General features: G+C 35.0%; 1 protein-coding gene across 4 annotated transcripts in view; it reads left to right on the top strand.

Moving 5' to 3' along the window:
- The window catches only part of GPHN (gephyrin), a 642,872-nt gene that overhangs the window by 457,737 nt on the left and 166,627 nt on the right, over positions 1-18,508 (top strand). The window contains exon 10 of one of the 4 annotated variants that reach the window (XM_040641768.1): positions 1,840-1,881. The exons of the other annotated variants lie outside the window; for them this stretch is intronic. Coding sequence (XP_040497702.1) covers positions 1,840-1,881 — 42 coding nt within the window. The remainder of the gene's footprint in view (positions 1-1,839; positions 1,882-18,508) is intronic. 4 annotated transcript variants of the gene reach the window in all.

Below are 18,508 nucleotides of genomic sequence, written 5' to 3'. Positions count from 1 at the left end.
TGACAGTAAATCAACTTTAGTATTGTCTGTTTGGAAAACAGGCTAATTTTGCTACCTTTCACTTTATGAGAGGTTGTTTAATTTACATGTTAATATAATTCTGAGGTTTTACTTCTACTGAATAACAAAAATCTGTGTTTAGAAAAAAAAATCTCATCTAATACTTATAAAATTGCCTTCAGTACCTAAGACATCATGGAAGTGGAAATGACACACACTGTGAGGTGATTGATGCTTATTACAGAATTGTCATTCTCAGAATCGACTTTAATACAAAAATAAGGTATTAATAAAAGATCTCCTTGACAAGTAAATTTCCCTAGTAACAGAAAATGGAGAAGTGATGGGGGGAAAAGATAAGACTCAAACTATTTTGAAAAATAAAGTTTTTCAGTTTTATGGATATATAGAGACAAAACAAACATACATAGCAAAGTTTTCTTAGAACTAACACCTTGCTGAAGAAAATTAGATGTGTATATGGTTGGAAAAAAAGTTTTAATTTCTTAGTATGTATAGAATTGACCATATTTTAGGAAATACCTCAAAGTAACCTATTAAGTGGCAGTGATAACATATCACAGATCTTTGTGATGGTAAATATAAAACCTCCTCAACATTATTTCACACAGTTCAGTTTTTTTAAAGATGAAGAAAAAGAGTTTGTGCATTCATTTATTTATTAAACACTTATTGAGCACCTACTAAATTCTGCTGTGCTGGGTGCTGGAAATACAACTGAACAAATCAGATAATAAAGGCATTTCTGATTCCTCCACTGTGCCATCTTCTATATCTCCACTTCCCCACCCTACCTTTGTATTTTGTAACTTCATGAAGAATTTGTAACTGGAGAGTGCATAGTTAAAAATTTAACTCACCCAACATTGTAACAACCTAATGAAAAAGAGGCCAGAGAATTGAATATAGTAGTGTGACAATCTAGAAAGTAAGAATAGGCCAGAAAATTACCAATTCAGCGTATGAATTTGAGTATAAAATAGCTGTTGTTGGATGCCTGGGTGGCTTAGTTGTTAAGTGTTTGCCTTTGGCTCAGGGCATGATCCCGGAGTCCTGGGATCAAGCCCCACATCAGATCCTCCGCTGGGAGCCTGCTTCTTCCTCTTCTACTCCCCCTGCCTGTGTTCCCTCTCTCGCTGGCTGTCTCGCTCTCTGTCAAATAAATAAATAAAAATCTTTTTAAAAAAATAACAACTTTTTAAAAAATCAGTGAAACATTCTGATAAAAGATAGGTTTGGACAAGAGTTTTGTGTTTCAATTTTTGTCTTTTATCGTTTTTTATTGATATATACATTAATGTATCATATATACATACATGTATATATATGTGAAGATTCAATAGTACTGCCAATGGAATAATAGGAACAGGACATCAGAATCAGAATACTGACCCGGCTTTGGTGCCCTCTTTAAAAAGCAATATGAAGATGTACAGTAGAGCCTTCATCTTATAAGTAACCTCACATGTAGTTTGCTAGTGTTATTAAACCAATGAAGATCAATGTAATAGTACCACAGCAGAAAAATGATCAGTATTCTGCTTTCCAGTTAACTTTAATGAGCGTCTTCTCAGCAAGATCTGATCAAAGTGAGTCATCTCTGTCATGGATTTTTTTTTTTTAAGCCAGGTATTTTTTTATCACAAGGTTCTCCTCAAATAGCTTGAACCTTGAGATTTCAAACTCAGGTGTCTGCTTATAAGCCTGTCGTGTTATCTGGCAAATGTGTTGGTGATGGAGCCATCTGATCTTCTGAGACCCTTACTGTGCTATCATTTCCTCTTTAACAGTGTTTTCTTTTCCCCACTGCAAAACCAGGCTCGGCTTCCCTCGTGCTCATCTACCTATAGTGTATCGGAGGTATACTTTGCACGTGTTATCTTACATGGTCAACAACATGCTCGCCCTCACCATTTTTCTTATTTTATTTTCCTTTTGCCTTAATTTATTTTGCCTTGCACTTTGCACTTGGCTGAAGGGGATAAGGGTACCAAAGGGGGAAAGTTAGCTGTTTCAGAAGGAATTTTCTATATTTTTATACTGTACAGTTTTCTGAGTAACTTTTTTTTTTTGGCAGTCACTGTATCATGTTGAAATGGTTAAGTGTAAATAGCCAACTTGATTGTTACCACCGCTTTAATTCCATAAAAATTCCTTTGAGCCAGGTAATTTGTTATTAAACTAATATTGGCTAAAGACAAAGATTCTGGTTTATAGGCCTGTGTAGGTCTCTCTGGTAGCTGAGGATTTACATTGAATTAGTGACAGTCTTGTCCCTTTAACCATAGATACAGCATCTCAAATTGGCTATTAAATGAAAAGTTAATATGATTCCCATGTTTTTGTATAAAAGGGAAGACCAATCCCTTTTTTAAAAACATTAGGTTACTCAGGAAAATAGTTTCTTTGATACTTGTATTTGTATAAGGTTCTTATAATCTAGAGGATTACTTTTATAATCTCATGAAATTCATGTTCTTTTAACAAAATATTTTATATGACATTTGAGCTATGTTTTTTGCCTTCTTAGGGGCCTAATTTCTTATTCTTACTGTGTAAAATCGTAGCGTACGTGTGTTTCTGTTTTTGTGAAACAGATGCATTGAAATATTAACAGATTTTGAATATCCTTTAAGTTTACTTTCCAAAGCAGGGGGGCACTGTTGAGTAACTAAGAGAAAAGAGTATTTGTGCCTCAAAATATGGCTAGTAAATAAAAGGACTTTAATATCCTATGAATTTTAAGATCCTAATTTTTTCCAGACAAAACACATTTCTACACATATTTAGTATTGTTGGCTTAATTCTGATTGCAGAAATATTATCTCAAGAAGTCAGGCAAAAAAACAGAAAGATGGGCACTATCTAAAATACCAGGTAGTGTATGCAGAATCACAGGCAGGATAACATCTTTTGACTTTAAAAGGAATAGCATGATTAAACCAGTAGCCTCACAAGGTTGAATTTATTGAATAAATAGTATTACAACCATCTTCTTTAATTTTTCCTTTGCAAGTTACAGCTGTTTTAGATTTTTTTTTTCTTAAAACTGATTTTGTAGAGAATTAATTTCTTCTTGAAATATATATCTGTAGGGAAAGGAAAGTAATGAAAAGCAAATAAATTACTTGGGATATCAGCAGACTTTTGAGAGACAAGATTAATATCTCATCACCACATTTTCCATAGGTCTTTTCTTAATTCCCCAGGATTATGATTCCCAGTGTGAAAAATATATAACCCATTTCTTTCTGACACTTCATCCAGGCAATTCTCCATTTCCCATGAGAGTGTATAAGAAGTCTACCATTGGCATCATCTTCAATCACAGCCTACAGCATCCATCAGGGTATTACTTTCTCTGTGACAGCATGTGTGCAGGAGGGGTCTCAGGTTGGAATGTGGTTCTGGCTTCTGGGGGGATGGGATTGTGTATGCTGTAGCATTTGCTCCCTAGCACTCAGCTCTTAAATGAACTCTGGCTTTATCTGGATTTGTTACTTTCATTGTGACACATTAGCTTTATTTATTTGTCATGGAATGTGTTTCTCTCTTTGTCATTTGTGGTAGGGTTTTTATATTCCCAATGACACATCTTTGTGTACCACATATGTGGTATTTATGTTTAATTTATAATGCTATAAAGACCAATAAGACCATGAATAACTGCTTAGGGAATCTAATATTCATGATAAGGCTCCAGAAAGAATAACCTTCCATAATTTTTTCTATTTCATCTAAAATTGGTAAACAATTGTTTTATAAAATTTTAGACTATGAACTTAATAATTAGAATTTCAAGAAATGTCCTCATGTTTCAATTTTTCATATGGAAGCCTCTTGATGGGACTGTTGGTTAAGTGTATTTTTTATTTTATAGCATCAGTGGAGGTAGCCAGACTTTCCATGATTCCTTCTCTTCTTTCCCTCACATTTATACCATCTTCACTGACCTTACTACTAAAGGAATAAATTCTCCAGTACCTAGTATAGCACATTGGCTTTATCAATTTCATGTCACTATCTTCTGTGACATTCACAAGACCAAAAAACAAGCCATGTTCAAAAATGAGTCTATCCATGAGTTGTTCAAGAACAAGATAATTTGTAACCTTACCTGACTAATACTGCTCAGCAAATATTATTCCATGTAGTTGATTGCCCCTTTGTAAAAATTACAATTCACTTACTATGTGACAAGCTCTGTGTTTGACATCTCATTGATTTTATTTCAATTAGTCTTCACTACAGCTATTTAGAGAAGATATTATCATCATCCTGACTTTACAAACCAGGAAACTGAGCTCAAAGAGGTTAGATATCTTGCCTTAAGTCATAAAGCTTCCGAATGAGTGTCAGAAAATTGTTTTTTCTTAAATACCATGCTTTCTGCTGTTCAGGAACTATTAAAAGTCATCAGCTCTGCATGGCATGCAATAGTCTTGTGTTTTCACAGTATGTATTTACCTGGTTCAGGCTGATCATATAGTTTTTGGTCTTATCTTATGAGAGGATTTAGATGTATCTGTAAGATACAAAGCTTTAATGCAAGGAAATATTAGAAAGACCTTCCCATTGTAATTTATTATACTTATTTTTCTTATATTTAGTCATTCAATAAATATATTGAATACCTACTATTTCTTCTTTAAATGTAATTGTAGGGGCGCCTGGGTGGCACAGCGGTTAAGCGTCTGCCTTCGGCTCAGGGCGTGATCCCATCTTTCTGGGATCGAGCCCCACATCAGGCTCCTCCGCTATGAGCCTGCTTCTTCCTCTCCCACTCCCCCTGCTTGTGTTCCCTCTCTCGCTGGCTGTCTCTGTCTCTGTCGAATAAATAAATAAAATCTTTAAAAAAAAAAAATGTAATTGTAATCTGCTAGCTTTGTCTTGACCTTTGGAGTTGGCTTCACATTTAGAATGCATAGAATATCATGAATATAATGAGATCAGTGTCACAGGTTGTACATGGTTGTTCATCCCCTCAAGTCAAGTAAAAAAAGAAAGAACTCACCTTTCAAATTCCCAGCTAATCTCACCTTTGCTCCAGCATTGTTCCAGCAGTGTTCATTTTTTAAGATCCTTTGAAAAAATTGCTTCAGAATTCACTTAGTTTAGACAAAAGCCAGAATTAGTACTATCTCCTTATGGAAATAGTGCTCTTTCTGACTGATTCGAAAAAGCTGAAATATGCACTAGATATAACTCTTTTATGATTTCTAACAGTAGAAAAATAATAATAATAAACATTGAAGCCTTTAAAACCTTATCTTTAATGTCTTAGATTTCTCAGTAGCAAGGTTGATTTAGATAATTTGAAATTTTGAAGTTAAATTGATTTTTACTGTTGTGTGGATAGAGACCAAAATTTAATTTAATTAATTTAATTTATCTTTTTAAGATTTGGTTGCTTCAGTTGGTTGAGCATTTGACTCTTGATTTTGGCTCAGGTCATGATCTCTGTTGTGAGATCGAGCCCCACATCAGGCTCGGCACTGGGCATGGAGCCTGCTTAAGATTCTCTCTATCCCTCTCCTTCTGCCCCTCCCCCCACCTCTCTCTCTGTCTCGAAAAATAGATAAATAAATAAGTAAATAAGAAAATTAAGTACTTACTTTTCTTTTACATCCAAATTAAGTGCCCCAGCCATAAAGGTAATGGGAAAACACATTTGACAGGAATATTTGATAAATCTATCTAATCAAAACCTTCTTGGAAAAGAATTGAAAAGGATTGACATTTTTTAAAAAATGATAGGTACTTCTGTCTACTTGGGCATACATTTTTAAATTTCTATAATAAAAAGATTTTTTTAAACTATTGTAGTTGACACTAGTGAATTTCTGCTTATCCTCATGTGCTGCCTTATCTACTCTGATCATTTGAAATACAAAAGAGGTCATCAATGAAAATAAGGCATGAGAATTTTAAAGTTTAAGATGAGGAAATATTAATGAATGGATAACAAGGTTAGTAAGTTTTTTATTTAAGTGTCTTAAAACTAAGGTGGAGGCTATGCATATCTTTGAGAAAGAATTATCTCCCTTTTAATTCTTCTAATACATACAATGAACTTGTAGCCAGATCTACTTTCAAATCCTGGCTTTCATAAAACAATGAACTTGGCAAGTCTTATGGGAGGCATTCAAAAAATATTTAGGAAATGGTGAGTGAATACTTAAATCATCAGTCAACTTTTCTGAAGTTTATAAAGTTTCTACACCTGGGTTTCAGGGAGAATTGTAATTTATGTAAAATCTAGTAGAGTCCCTGGACATAGTAAGCTTTAATTTATTTTTCTTCTCCTCGATTACGTAAGCTCTAATCACCTCAGACTTGGATTATTACAGTAGCTCTTCAATTGGATTCTCTTTGTTAGTCCTTCTTTCTTCTTAAATCAGACTAATCTTCCCAAGCACTACTTTAATTCCCATCAGTTATCTAATTTAAAAAGCTATAATAGCCTACCTCTGAGCTATTGTATCAAGAGTAAATGCCTTTCTGCCTCTCTCCCAACATCCTTTATACTTTGGCCAGCCACTATTCATCCGATATTATTTTCTAGTGACCAACTCCTCCCAGTTTGCCCAGGACTTTTCCTGATTTTAGCACTTAAAGTACCACCTCCTAGGACTATTTTGGTTTAAAACTGAAAGTTCTGTACTCCAGGAACCCCCTCACTCTGCCAAACAAGGACAATTGGCCATTTATTCCCTATCATGTACCTACCAACCAATCAAGGGGGCCTTCTTGTTATGTTATATTCCTTCTTTCTTGTTGGCCATTATTTGTGCTATTTTGTCATTCTGAAATGCCCTCCTACACTTCATAACTCCATTCTACCTTCCTCCAGAAAACTCCTACTTACCCCTAATCATCCTCTAAAGGGAATTTCAACTGTGCTTATAGACAGTATACTGCTATACTGCTTTTCCTCCTATTTGACTATTTTACTAGCGTTCCTTATATGTTGATGATCAATTTGATTCACTCTCAGATTCTCATTTCATTTCTCACTATATATCTGCATTGCCCAGCACAATAGCTGGTAGCCACATGTGGCTTTAAATTTAAATTCATTAAAATTAATTCAGTTTAAAATTTAGTTTTTATTTGCAGCAGCCACATGAAGTACTCAGTAGTCAATGTGGCTAGTGGCTACTGTATTAGAAAGCATAGATATAACAATGGAATATTACTCAGCTATCAAAAAGAATGATTACCCAACATTTGCAACAACATGGACGGGACTGGAGGAGATTATGCTAAGTGAAATAAGTCAAGCAGAGAAAGACAATTATCATATAGTTTCACTCATTTATGGAACATAAGAAATAGCAGGAAGATCAGTAGGAGAAGGAAGGGAAGAATGAAGAAGGGATAAACAGAAGGGGGAATGAACCATGAGAGACTGTGGACTCTGGGAAACAAACTGAGGGCTTCAGAGGGGAAGAGGGTGGGGGATTGGGATAGGCCAGTGATGGGTATTAAGAAGGGCACATATTGCATGGTGCACTGGGTGTTATATGCAAATAATGAATCATGCAACACTACATCAAAAACTAAGGATATACTATGGCGACTAACATAACATAATAAAAAATTATTTAAAAAAAAAGAAAGCGTAGATATACATTTTTATCACCACAAAAAGTTCTCATAATCGACCATTGTTATAGTTATGATCATCACCATTCATCATCATTATTACTTCTATTTATATAGCATTTACTTTGGTCAAGGATAATTCTAGGAGCTTCACATATATTACTGTCACAATATCACTGTCACTATTTGGTAACTACCTTGGCATCAACTATCTATAGCCCACATCTCTCTCCAAAGTTATAAGGACCTTGAACATAACTCAGCCCCCAAATTTGTTCCTTCATGCACTGTTTCAATATATAACATTATGCAATGACTCAGACTGGAAATCTGGGTTTTATCTAATATCCCTTATGACCAACCATAGCCTAAGTCCTATAGATTCTGCCTTTTTGTATCTCTGGAATCTATGGCCTTCTGTCTAGAACTACTTTCAATGATTTAGTTGGATTTCTCATCTGGATTACTAGATTAATCTCCAAACTGGTTTCTCTATCGTCATCATTTATTCCATGACTATCTCTAATCCATCTTTACATTGGTCACCGGAATGAACTTGTTAAAATGTTAATGCAATCATACCATTCCCCTATTTAAACTCTTTCAGTGGCTCTCCATAACCCTTAGGAATTGGCCCTTACTTACCTCATCAAATGTTCCTCTTACCACTCCCTATTATGGTTAAAATTAGCTTCAGCCACACTTTTTTGCCATTTTTTGCCAGGGTCCCTCATATCTGAATTACGCTTACCTTTTTCTCTGACTTTTTTCCCTTTTTCTTCACCTAACTAAATTGTAATTTTCCCTTAAAATTCTGTTCACACATCCCAGCTCCAGGAAGTCATTCCTCATAGTCTCCGTCCAACTCCTACCCCCATCTGAGTTAAGAGCATCTCATGCATATCCCCATAGTAGTTTATACTATCTTCTATGACTGCATTTAAAATGTGTTGTAATTATATGTTTACTTAATTGTTTTGATCTATTGTATTGTGAGCTCCTGGAGACCAGAGATTGTTTTTTTTTTTTTAACCTGTAAGTCAGAGGCTAGATCAATTTGAGGTAAACAGTAGGTATTCAGTAAGTGTGCGTTGAGTGAGTGATTGAGTGAATGACATTTAATTATCCCCTAATGGGTATATTTAAAATAGCATTCATTCTGTTAATTAGATTATGAAACTTGGTTGGGTAAAGACATTGACTTAGCTCCTTTTGGGTTTTACTCCTTTTCCCATCTAGCACACAGCATTTATTAAACACATATTGACCAGATCATGAGTTAGAACCCAGTTTCAAATATCCCATTATGTATATGTCATATGTCCCGAAGATTTGCATGCATGTTGCTGATTTCCAAAAATATATAGTAATCTAGATCAGTACTTCTGAAACGTTTTAATTCTACTCTGCCTGACTGTTCCTACAGTATACTCTAATATTCCATTTTTAAAATAAATAACAGGGATAGCAGCCTAATTTCTCTTGAACGTGGGCTCAAATAATATCAGTTACTCTAATCTCTACAACACTAAATCCTTATTGACCTTGGATGTTATAGGAGAAAAGAGAGTCTCAAACTGTAGAATTAACTTTCTCTCCCTGTTGTTGAAACCTGAAACTTACCTAGAGCAGGATGGCTTTATTCTCTGTGACTCCAGTCAGTCCCCTTGACATCCTGTTTGAAAAACACTGGGAACTAAAGTTAAAGTCATGTTCTCAGGGTGCCTGGGTGGCTCAGTCCTTAAGCGTCTGCCTTCGGCTCAAGGCGTGATCCTGGAGTCCTGGGATCCAGCCCCGCATCGGGCTCCCTGCTCTGCTGTGAGCCTGCTTCTTCCTCTCCCACTCCCCCTGCTTGTGTTCCCTCTCTCACTGGCTGTCTCTCTCTCTGTCAAATAAATAAATAAAATCTTTAAAAAAAAATCATGCTCATAAATTTAGATGGGGATTCGTATGGGAATCAGAATTGGTACACAAAAAAATATAGAAAGCTGAGGTTTATTGTTAAGCCAATAGGAATTATTCCTTAGTTAGCTTTAAACAAAACTGAAGTCAGAATCTAATGTTATTAATAAGTGAGTTGTACATACCCCTCTGATTAAAGCTTCTTCATCTATTACCAAGACACAAAGGGAGTATTGGCAGGCAAGTCAAAAGAAGGATCAACATATAAATTTCCAGTGCTCTTTTTTGTTTTTATTGTTCCTATCCAGTAGTGAAGGAAATTGACATCAAAGTGAATTTTACTCTTCACTGGGCTGATGCTCATCCTTCTGTTTCTTCATGTGCCTTTATGTACCACAGACCAGCATTTTGTCTCCATTTCTCTTCTTCTTTCTTAACCCAATTGTCTCTTCTATATGGGAGGTAATACTAATACATGCTTGCACAGCTTCCAATAAATTACATAAGTTTAATGAATTCAAAATAGGTCATGGTCATATGCTGCTTTGGTTCATACTCATAGATTTACAGACAGATTTGGTTTACTACCAATCCTGCTCTAATTTTTAAACATTCAGATAAATATCTTTTTGACTACCAGCAATGTAAATTTTCTTTGCTTGTTCGCACAAGCATGCATTTGGGTATAATGAATTGCATAACCTAGATTTCAGTAAATGGAATTATCAGTTTTCTCTGGTTACCTTTTATCCTCCTTTCAAAAGCACTACTAGGTAGTTACCCAAAGAATACAAAAATACTAATTCAAAGGCATGTATGTACCTCAATATTTACAGCAGCGTTATCTACAGTAGCCAAATTATGGAAACAGCGCAGGTGTCCATCTACTAATGAATGGATATGGAAAATGTGATATATATATATGTATATATATAATGGAATATTACTCCACCGTAAAAATCTTGCCATGTGCAGTGACATGGATGGAGCTAGAGAGTATTATGCTAAGTAAAATAAGTCAGAGAAAGATAAATACCAGATGATTTCACTCATATATGGAATTTGAGAAACAAAATAAATGAGCGGGGGGGGGGGGCAGGAAGAGAGGCAAATCAAGAAACAGGCTCTTAACTATAGAGAACAAGCTGATTGTTACCAGAGGGGAGGTGCTTGGGGGACAGGTGAAATAGGTGATGGGGTTTAAGAAGTTTGCTTGTGATGAGCACCAGGTGTTACATGGATGTATTGGATCAGTATATTGTATACCTGAAACTAATATTACACTATATGTTAACTAACTGAATTTAAATAAAAACTTTAAAAATAAAAATAATTCAATTACATTCCCTCTACTACAAAAAAAAAAAAGGGACTTCCTTTCACAACCAGGATTCCTTTCACAACCAGGATTCCTGATCCAAACCACAGAACAAGAAGTGATTTGTGTGGCTGTTTTCTCAAGCTCCTGCAAAGATGTTGCCATTCTAGATTAATGAAAGAGAAGTTAATTCATTACAAACAGTGGATATATAGTGCATTAAGGCTTAATTCTCTCCTAGAGCTGTGAAAGATACGGTAGTTCTGTCTCTGGTTTTACATAGTTCAGTACTTTTAAGCCATTTGGGAAATCTCCATATTATCTTTTTCTTTGATACTAAAATCTCTAAATAGCCTCATGCATACCATGTGATTTTCAGATTTGAGAATGTGAAGGATGTTTTTATTTTGGAGGTTTTTTTTTTTTTAATAAACTCCTATATTTTCCAAAAGAATTAAGAAGTTTAACCAAAGTTCTCACCATATTCTAAAGATGTTCATGCTTTGGCAGTTATTAATATTTTACTGGTTTTCTCACAGTATTGAAGTAAACTTACTAAAGATCAATTCAGCATAGTACTTAGAAGTTTCAGTTTGTGCTACATTTGAATCCCAGCCCTTGATCTGAAACCCAATCCTGCCTCTTACTAGCTTTGTAATATTAGGCAAGTTAACTTGTCTGCATTTCATATTCCTATAAAATGGAATGATACCACCATTTTAGGGGACCTTAACTATTGAATTGGTGCAGTGCCGGATATGAATAAGTACTCAGTGATAATTATTATCAATACCGATTGTTATACCAAAAATCCAAAGGTTAAAATTATTTTTAGCTTGAACTAAAATATGTGAAACATATTATCTGCTACATTTGTCACACAGTAAAATATGTTTTGCATTATGGTTATTAGTCACAACCTGACTAAAAAATCAAGTATTAGCACACTATCAACTGGACCTAAGTTAACATCAACATTTGTACCATTCCTGCTTTGCTGCTTTTTCCTAACCATTGTCAAAGTATATCGAATATGATATATATAAACATCTATTTTTGAGATGCGTCTTTCTTTTCATTCAGCCAGTTGGCTGTCTTCTCTGGTTTTTCTTGTCTTTTTCTCCAGAATCATAAGAATAGTACTTTTTTATTGTAATTGTTATTTTAGGGTAGGAAAAAGTTTTCCTCGATCCTCTTAGGATCCCTGGTTGTGCCTGAAAATTAAACTGACAAAGACAGATTAATAGGAGAGAAACATAACAATTTATATAATGTAAGTTTTACAGAGCCTTCATTAGGAAATGAAGACACAAAGAAATAGTTAAACCTGAGTGTTTTTATGCCAGGTTTGATGAAGGGAGGACAGTCATGGAGAATTATGATGGGGCAAAGGATATGAGCTAAGGGTAGTAAACTGGGGGAAACTTAGAAGAACTGTTCATTTTGATTCTTCTCAGTGCCCCTCCATCCTGGAGATAAGGATGCTCCTTTCCTTGGGGTACAGGGAAGGCAACTCTTATGACCTGTTTCAGGGGTGAAGGGGAGGGGAAGAACAGAGAGACCCTCTTGCTTCTGCCATTTTCTCAAAATAACTGAGTTTAAATTATTCAACATGCTAAGATGCCAAATTTTGGGGTAGCATGTCCTGAACCCTATCATCCTGTTGTCCATGAATTTCATTATATGTTATTCTACAGGTACCTACCAACTTATAGGTGGGGCAAAGCAGTTTCCCATGAAAATAACTTTATAAATGGTGACCAGATTTCTAGACTACTGTTCATAACTGAAATAGCACTATAGTTTAACTGAACTGAGAGTCAAATAGACATATGTGGATTAATGTAGAAATCTGTGTACTATTTATAACATTTCTTGGGAAAATGCATTTTAACTTCTAACAGAATCCAGCCTACTGAAAGACATTTTTATTCTGACAAATTCTGAATGGCAACAGAATCTTTCATCTTATTTCTTCCCTCCAACAGCTCAAATGGGGCATCTTCCTTAGAATATCCATTTACTAGGGGAAGGTAAAGGGAGAGGGAAACTGGCAATTTGGGACAAGGACTTCTTCACAGCATCATCAGTCAGTGTTTGTTGAATGAATTTATAAATTGGATGTTGATATCAGGGGTTTATACCTATATAGTTAAATTTCAATAAGTTTCTATTGGGTGGTATTATTATTTCTACTATCTTTCTAGTGAATGCTGATATTTCTGACTTATTAAATGCCTTCTTCGTCCTTGCAAATAAGATACAGATCTTTGAGCCAGGTGAGCAAAGTAAAATAAATATATGACTGTTAATTAAAAGAGGTAACTTCTATTGCCTGGTCTATTCATGAGAAAGCTAATTCATAGTGAATGAAAATTTTAGTGGTACAATTTTAGAGGAATTGGGTCTCGATTACGTTGTGTGCATTTTGCTTTCTACTTAAAAGTTCAGCCAAAGTGCCAAATGAAGGTAAAAAACATACGTTGAGCTTGAAAGTCTATAATGGACTTTGATGTCCTGAGTAATTGTAAGAATTCAAATCAATACGGTTGTTATTCTTACTTGGTTGTTTATACTTTCAGTTTTGCTAATACTATCAATAGTCATGATTAGTCATCAAGTATCTATTGAGCATCTACACTACAGAGTAGACATTGCCATATTAGGTATAGAGAGACTGTAGCAAAAATTAATTATAGGTCCTCGCTTAAGGATTTTACAAATTGGCATATTGTCTATGTTTTAAATCATATTTGTGTGTTCAGGCTGTGGTGTTCAGGAATAGTACTAGAAGCAGTGCCTTTGGCTCTGAAAATTAAAACTATTCAATGTTAGCATTAAAAAAGTCTATAGGGGGACACCTGGGTGGCCCAGTCAGAGGCTCAGGTCATGATCCCAGGGTCCTGGGATCAAGTCCCGCATCAGGCTCCCCGTTCAGCAGAGACCCTGCTTCTCCCTCTCTCTCTCTCTGCCCCTCCTCCCTGCTTGTACTTGCTCTTTCTCTCTCTTTCTGACAAACAAATCTTTTTTTTTAAAAAAAAGTCTGTAGGAAAATCATCATTCTTCAGTCCTATGTTCACAAAATAGTCATGGGGGAGTTATTTTAAAATTCACCAAATTATTGAGTCCCATAAAAGAACTTGCTTAGGGCAGATTTTCTTAGAATAGATTTGAGTTCTTGGGCCTTATTATATAACTTTAAAAGTGCCATAATATTTCTTTAGGTGGGGCGCCTGGGTGGCTCAGTCATTTAAGCATCTGCTTTTGGCTCAGGTCATGATACCAGGGTCCTGGGATCGAGTCCCACATCGGACTCCCTCCTCAGCTGGGAGCCTGCTTCTCCCTCTACCTTCCACTCCCCCTGCTTGTGCTCTCTCTCTCTCTCTCTTTCTCTCTCTCAAATAAATAAATAAATCTTAAAAAAATACATTTCTTTAGGCCACATTTTTGTCTGTACAGAGATTACATCAGTGATTCTAACTTGGTAGTAGGCTTATTTAACTTATTCACCAAATACAGACCTCTTTGGTAAAGAGAGATAAAGGCAAAGCATGATATTACTCTTTATTAACATTATTTATTAGAGGAAAATGCAAATTTTCACCCTTTAAATGCTCTGCTTTACTAAGTTATCTAACACATTTGATTGGTATAGGAGACCCTGAAAGAAAGGACTGCAGTATGCAGTATAGGTCAGAATAAGTAACATATAGCAAAGGAGATACTGTTTATGTAAAGTAATTTATTTTTTTGAGTCCATTCAGTTGAATGTAAGGGCATATTTTGAATCCTATGGAATCCATTTTAATCATACTAATAGTCTTTCCCATGTATTTTTAGCGACTTACTTGTGTTTATCTAATGTTTCCTACCCAGTTATACAATTGCAGCTATCATTTTCCAAATTAGATTAATCTAAAATAATCCTATGTATACTATGCTTATTATTCAAGAGGTTTTTTAATATCCTTTTTATCTTTTCACAGCATCTCTAAGACAGAATTTTCATTTTATTCTCATTTTTAACAAACATTACAGAATTAAGAATTATAGAGAAGTGTTGAGCGCTTTTCCACAAGATGTACCCTATCATCATCAATATGCTAAGCTAGAAATAAAAATGGAGAATGTACGGTATCATTCTTTCCATTGGTTTTAAAAGGTTCAACTTGTATAGTTACATATATATAATGTCAGTATTTGATAGGTATGCTCATTTTTATCATACTTATTTACTTCTCTTCAGCTTGAATATTTTGGGAACCCAGTCTCATGTTCAGTGACGTATTTTATATCCAGGAGTAAGTATCAATGCATTGGGTGATAAATTGAAACCACATACAGCCTTTGAAATACATGTACCTGCGTCATTTATGAATCTACCTTTTTAAAATGCATTTGACTTAATTTTCGTGTGACTTTTGTTACTACAGAAAGTGAAGAATTCTGAAAAATAGTAAGGTTATTATACAAAATATATAATACACAAAATATTATTTAAAATAATATTAATATATAAAATATACAAAATATTATTACAAAAATAAATATTATTATTTATAATAAAACAGCTGGATATGTATTATGCATAGGAAAACTAATATTGCATATATCCCTTGGAATTGAGAAGGCAGAAAAAGTAGGTATGTTGGTACTCAAATGTTTTGCATTTTAAGGGGAAAAAAAAGAATGAATACGAGAGGAAGGAGAGGGGAAAAAAAGAAAGGGAGGGATGAAGAAAGAAAACAAGCCCTGGTTTTTCATTCCCATTTCTGCTTCAGTATTTAAAGAACAGGTAATTTATTCTGACTTTCCCATATTAAATAGTTCAGTGCATAAGCAGGAACTTATAGAACAAGAGTGAATTCAGAAAGACCTTAAAGATCTTTTCAGATTCATGTTCCATGAAATCCTGAAAGGGATTTAGATTCATATGGACTTTTATAGCCATAGTTTTCAACTATATTAGCAATTTTCCTTTTCTAAATCTTCCTTAGGATCAGAAAAGGAGGGTCTATTTTTGAAATTTTATCGATGCCATTCTGCACTCAATATTGCCTAGAATCATAAGAATCATCTTGCTCCTTCCTTTTTTATTTTTTATTTTTCCTCTTTGACAACTTGCTATTATCCCAGCTCACAGCAATTAAATCTAATTCTGTTTGGGCTACCATGCCTAAGTGTTCTTGTTAAGAAGCATGGATGGACTAATGCATGGCTCTTTGAGAAGGCTGCTGTGTATATCTGCACTAAAAGAAAACTTATAGCAGTCTAGCCCTTTTAATGCAGTATTGAAGCTGCAGTAATTAATGACGAACTTCTGTGCAGTGCTTGACAGAGAAGGGAATTCCTCAGTAATAAAAGTGGGAACTGAGGCAGAAAATGGTCTTCTGCAGTCAGATTTTGCTAAATTAGTCACAGGTACTTCTCAGTAATGGAGAAAGGCATCCCTTCAAAGGACACACATGAGTGGGAGAGTAGAAAAGAGGAGAAAAAAGAAAAAAAGACGCCATTGGACCCTGCAAGAGGTTGTTAATGAGGAAATATTGAGTCAATCTTCAATCTCAAATATTTGGCTGAGTCTAAAATACTTTGGGTCCAAGTAAGACTGATTTTAATTGTCTTGCCATCAGATTTCATAGCCTAATCATCCAGCCTTAAATATATCAAACGTGACTTAATTTCGTCATATCCAAGACAATTCCAAACTTTTTAAAACAAACTTTATAGCCACCTTTAATATTTTAAATGGGAGCATTGGTTTAATGATCAAGTGATCAGCACCCTTCATTAGTTGCATTAAGCATTATCTCGTTTCATATATGCATGTTTTACTTACTGGAAAATAAATTAAACTGGATGCTATTTTTCCAAATGGGAATTTTTTTTTCTTTTTTACTTTCACATTACAGTTTCATCTCAAAAATGTGGAAACAAGCAAATTGTTTGGTCCTGAAATTGAACATTTAATCTTTATATTCCTAAATCATTTTTGTGGGCATAAATTATTAAGTTTTACTTAATTTATATCAGGATGTTCCCAATGAAAATTAACGTTAGTACAGTAATTGAACCAGACAGCTATCAATTACTCCAACCTTTGATATGTAGGTTAATGAAGTTTAAACAAACAAAAAGTGGTGTATGAGCAGAAGCTCAGAAGCATGTAAATGGCCTCCTTTAGCTCATTTCCCTTTATACATAGCAAGTTTATCTGTAATCTCCCCCAAGTCATATGTTTTAGAGCCGTGTTACACAGTTCAAGAGTTAAAGGACAGGGGTGCCTGGGTGGCACAGCGGTTAAGCGTCTGCCTTCGGCTCAGGGCGTGATCCCGGCGTTATGGGATCGAGCCCCACATCAGGCTCCTCTGCTATGAGCCTGCTTCTTCCTCTCCCACTCCCCCTGCTTGTGTTCCCTCTCTCGCTGGCTGTCTCTATCTCTGTCAAATAAATAAATAAAATTAAAAAAAAAATAATTTGGTTTAAAAAAAAAAGAGTTAAAGGACAAGTCAAAATAATCTTGGGTCATTCATTCAACCTCAACTGCCACCATATAGCAAGGGTCTCTGTAGCCATTCTCATTATTACATGTCAGTAATAGTAGCATTTCTAAAGTGTTCTTGGGCATGTAAGTACCACTCTTCAATCCATCTCTATCATTACCCTTTCACTTGTAATTAATTGACAGTTAACTTGTAGTTGATTAACTTTCAGATATAACTGAACTCTATTTCAAAGGCTTTGGTCTGAAACATTCCCCAGCTAGAATTATCTAGTTGGACTTTGTTTTACTAAGTCATTTATTCTGGTAGATGCAGTCATACTGTCATTGCTTTAAGTTATGTTTGAAATCACTTTGGCTTCCTTTTAAACATCCCATCCACAAAGGGAAATTTTGCTGCTGCTCTTAAGATTAGTCATGATGTGATTCTGTCTTTTCTCTTACATACACACACACCTTTTAAAATTTTGTAAGCTGCATTTTGAGTATGGCCTATTGACTTTTCAGATCAAAAATGATATTGGTGTTTTTAAGGTCTGCCATGTGTTTTAAAAGTTAAAGTAAGAAATGTGAAGAGAATATAAGAATCCCCATTTTGTTATTTATTACCTCATTTCCATTCACCCACTTTCTTACTGCAGTTCCCTACAGTTCACTTTTTCTGTGCTTCTTTTCCCTTTCCTTGTGTGTGTGTGTGTGTGTGTGTGTGTGTGTGTGTGTGTGTGTATGTGAGTGTGTGCATGTGTGTTTTTACAGAAACTACCTGTCTTCTTTATCTCTAGTAGTTTCTTGTTTTCCTTTCCTTTTTCAATGAATAATAACCCAACCCATCTCAGCCACTGAGGAAAGAGTATTAACCTTAATAATTGCTGTTAAAATGAGTAAGTATATCTCAGCTTGCTGTAAAGGAACAAAATGGGATGAGCATAGCTGCTTTAGTGTTGGACTGTGGCAACCCAGCCATATACTGTGCCTAAATTCTAAGCCAACCTAACTCACAGGAATATGGGAGAGAGAATCTAGAGGAAACTAGGATAAATGAACTAGGTATAATATTTCTACCTGTAAAATTTCTAAGTTATACAGTGAGTCTATGAAAAGACTATTTATAAAAAAGAATGTATGTGCCTTTTTCACCTTAGTTGAGTTAAAACATA

This window comes from Ursus maritimus, unplaced genomic scaffold (assembly GCF_017311325.1).
Source record: "Ursus maritimus isolate PB19 unplaced genomic scaffold, ASM1731132v1 scaffold_25, whole genome shotgun sequence".
Lineage (NCBI taxonomy): Eukaryota > Metazoa > Chordata > Mammalia > Carnivora > Ursidae > Ursus > Ursus maritimus.
Note: the sequence above shows the minus strand (reverse complement) of the source record. Positions and strands in the feature narration are given on the sequence as shown.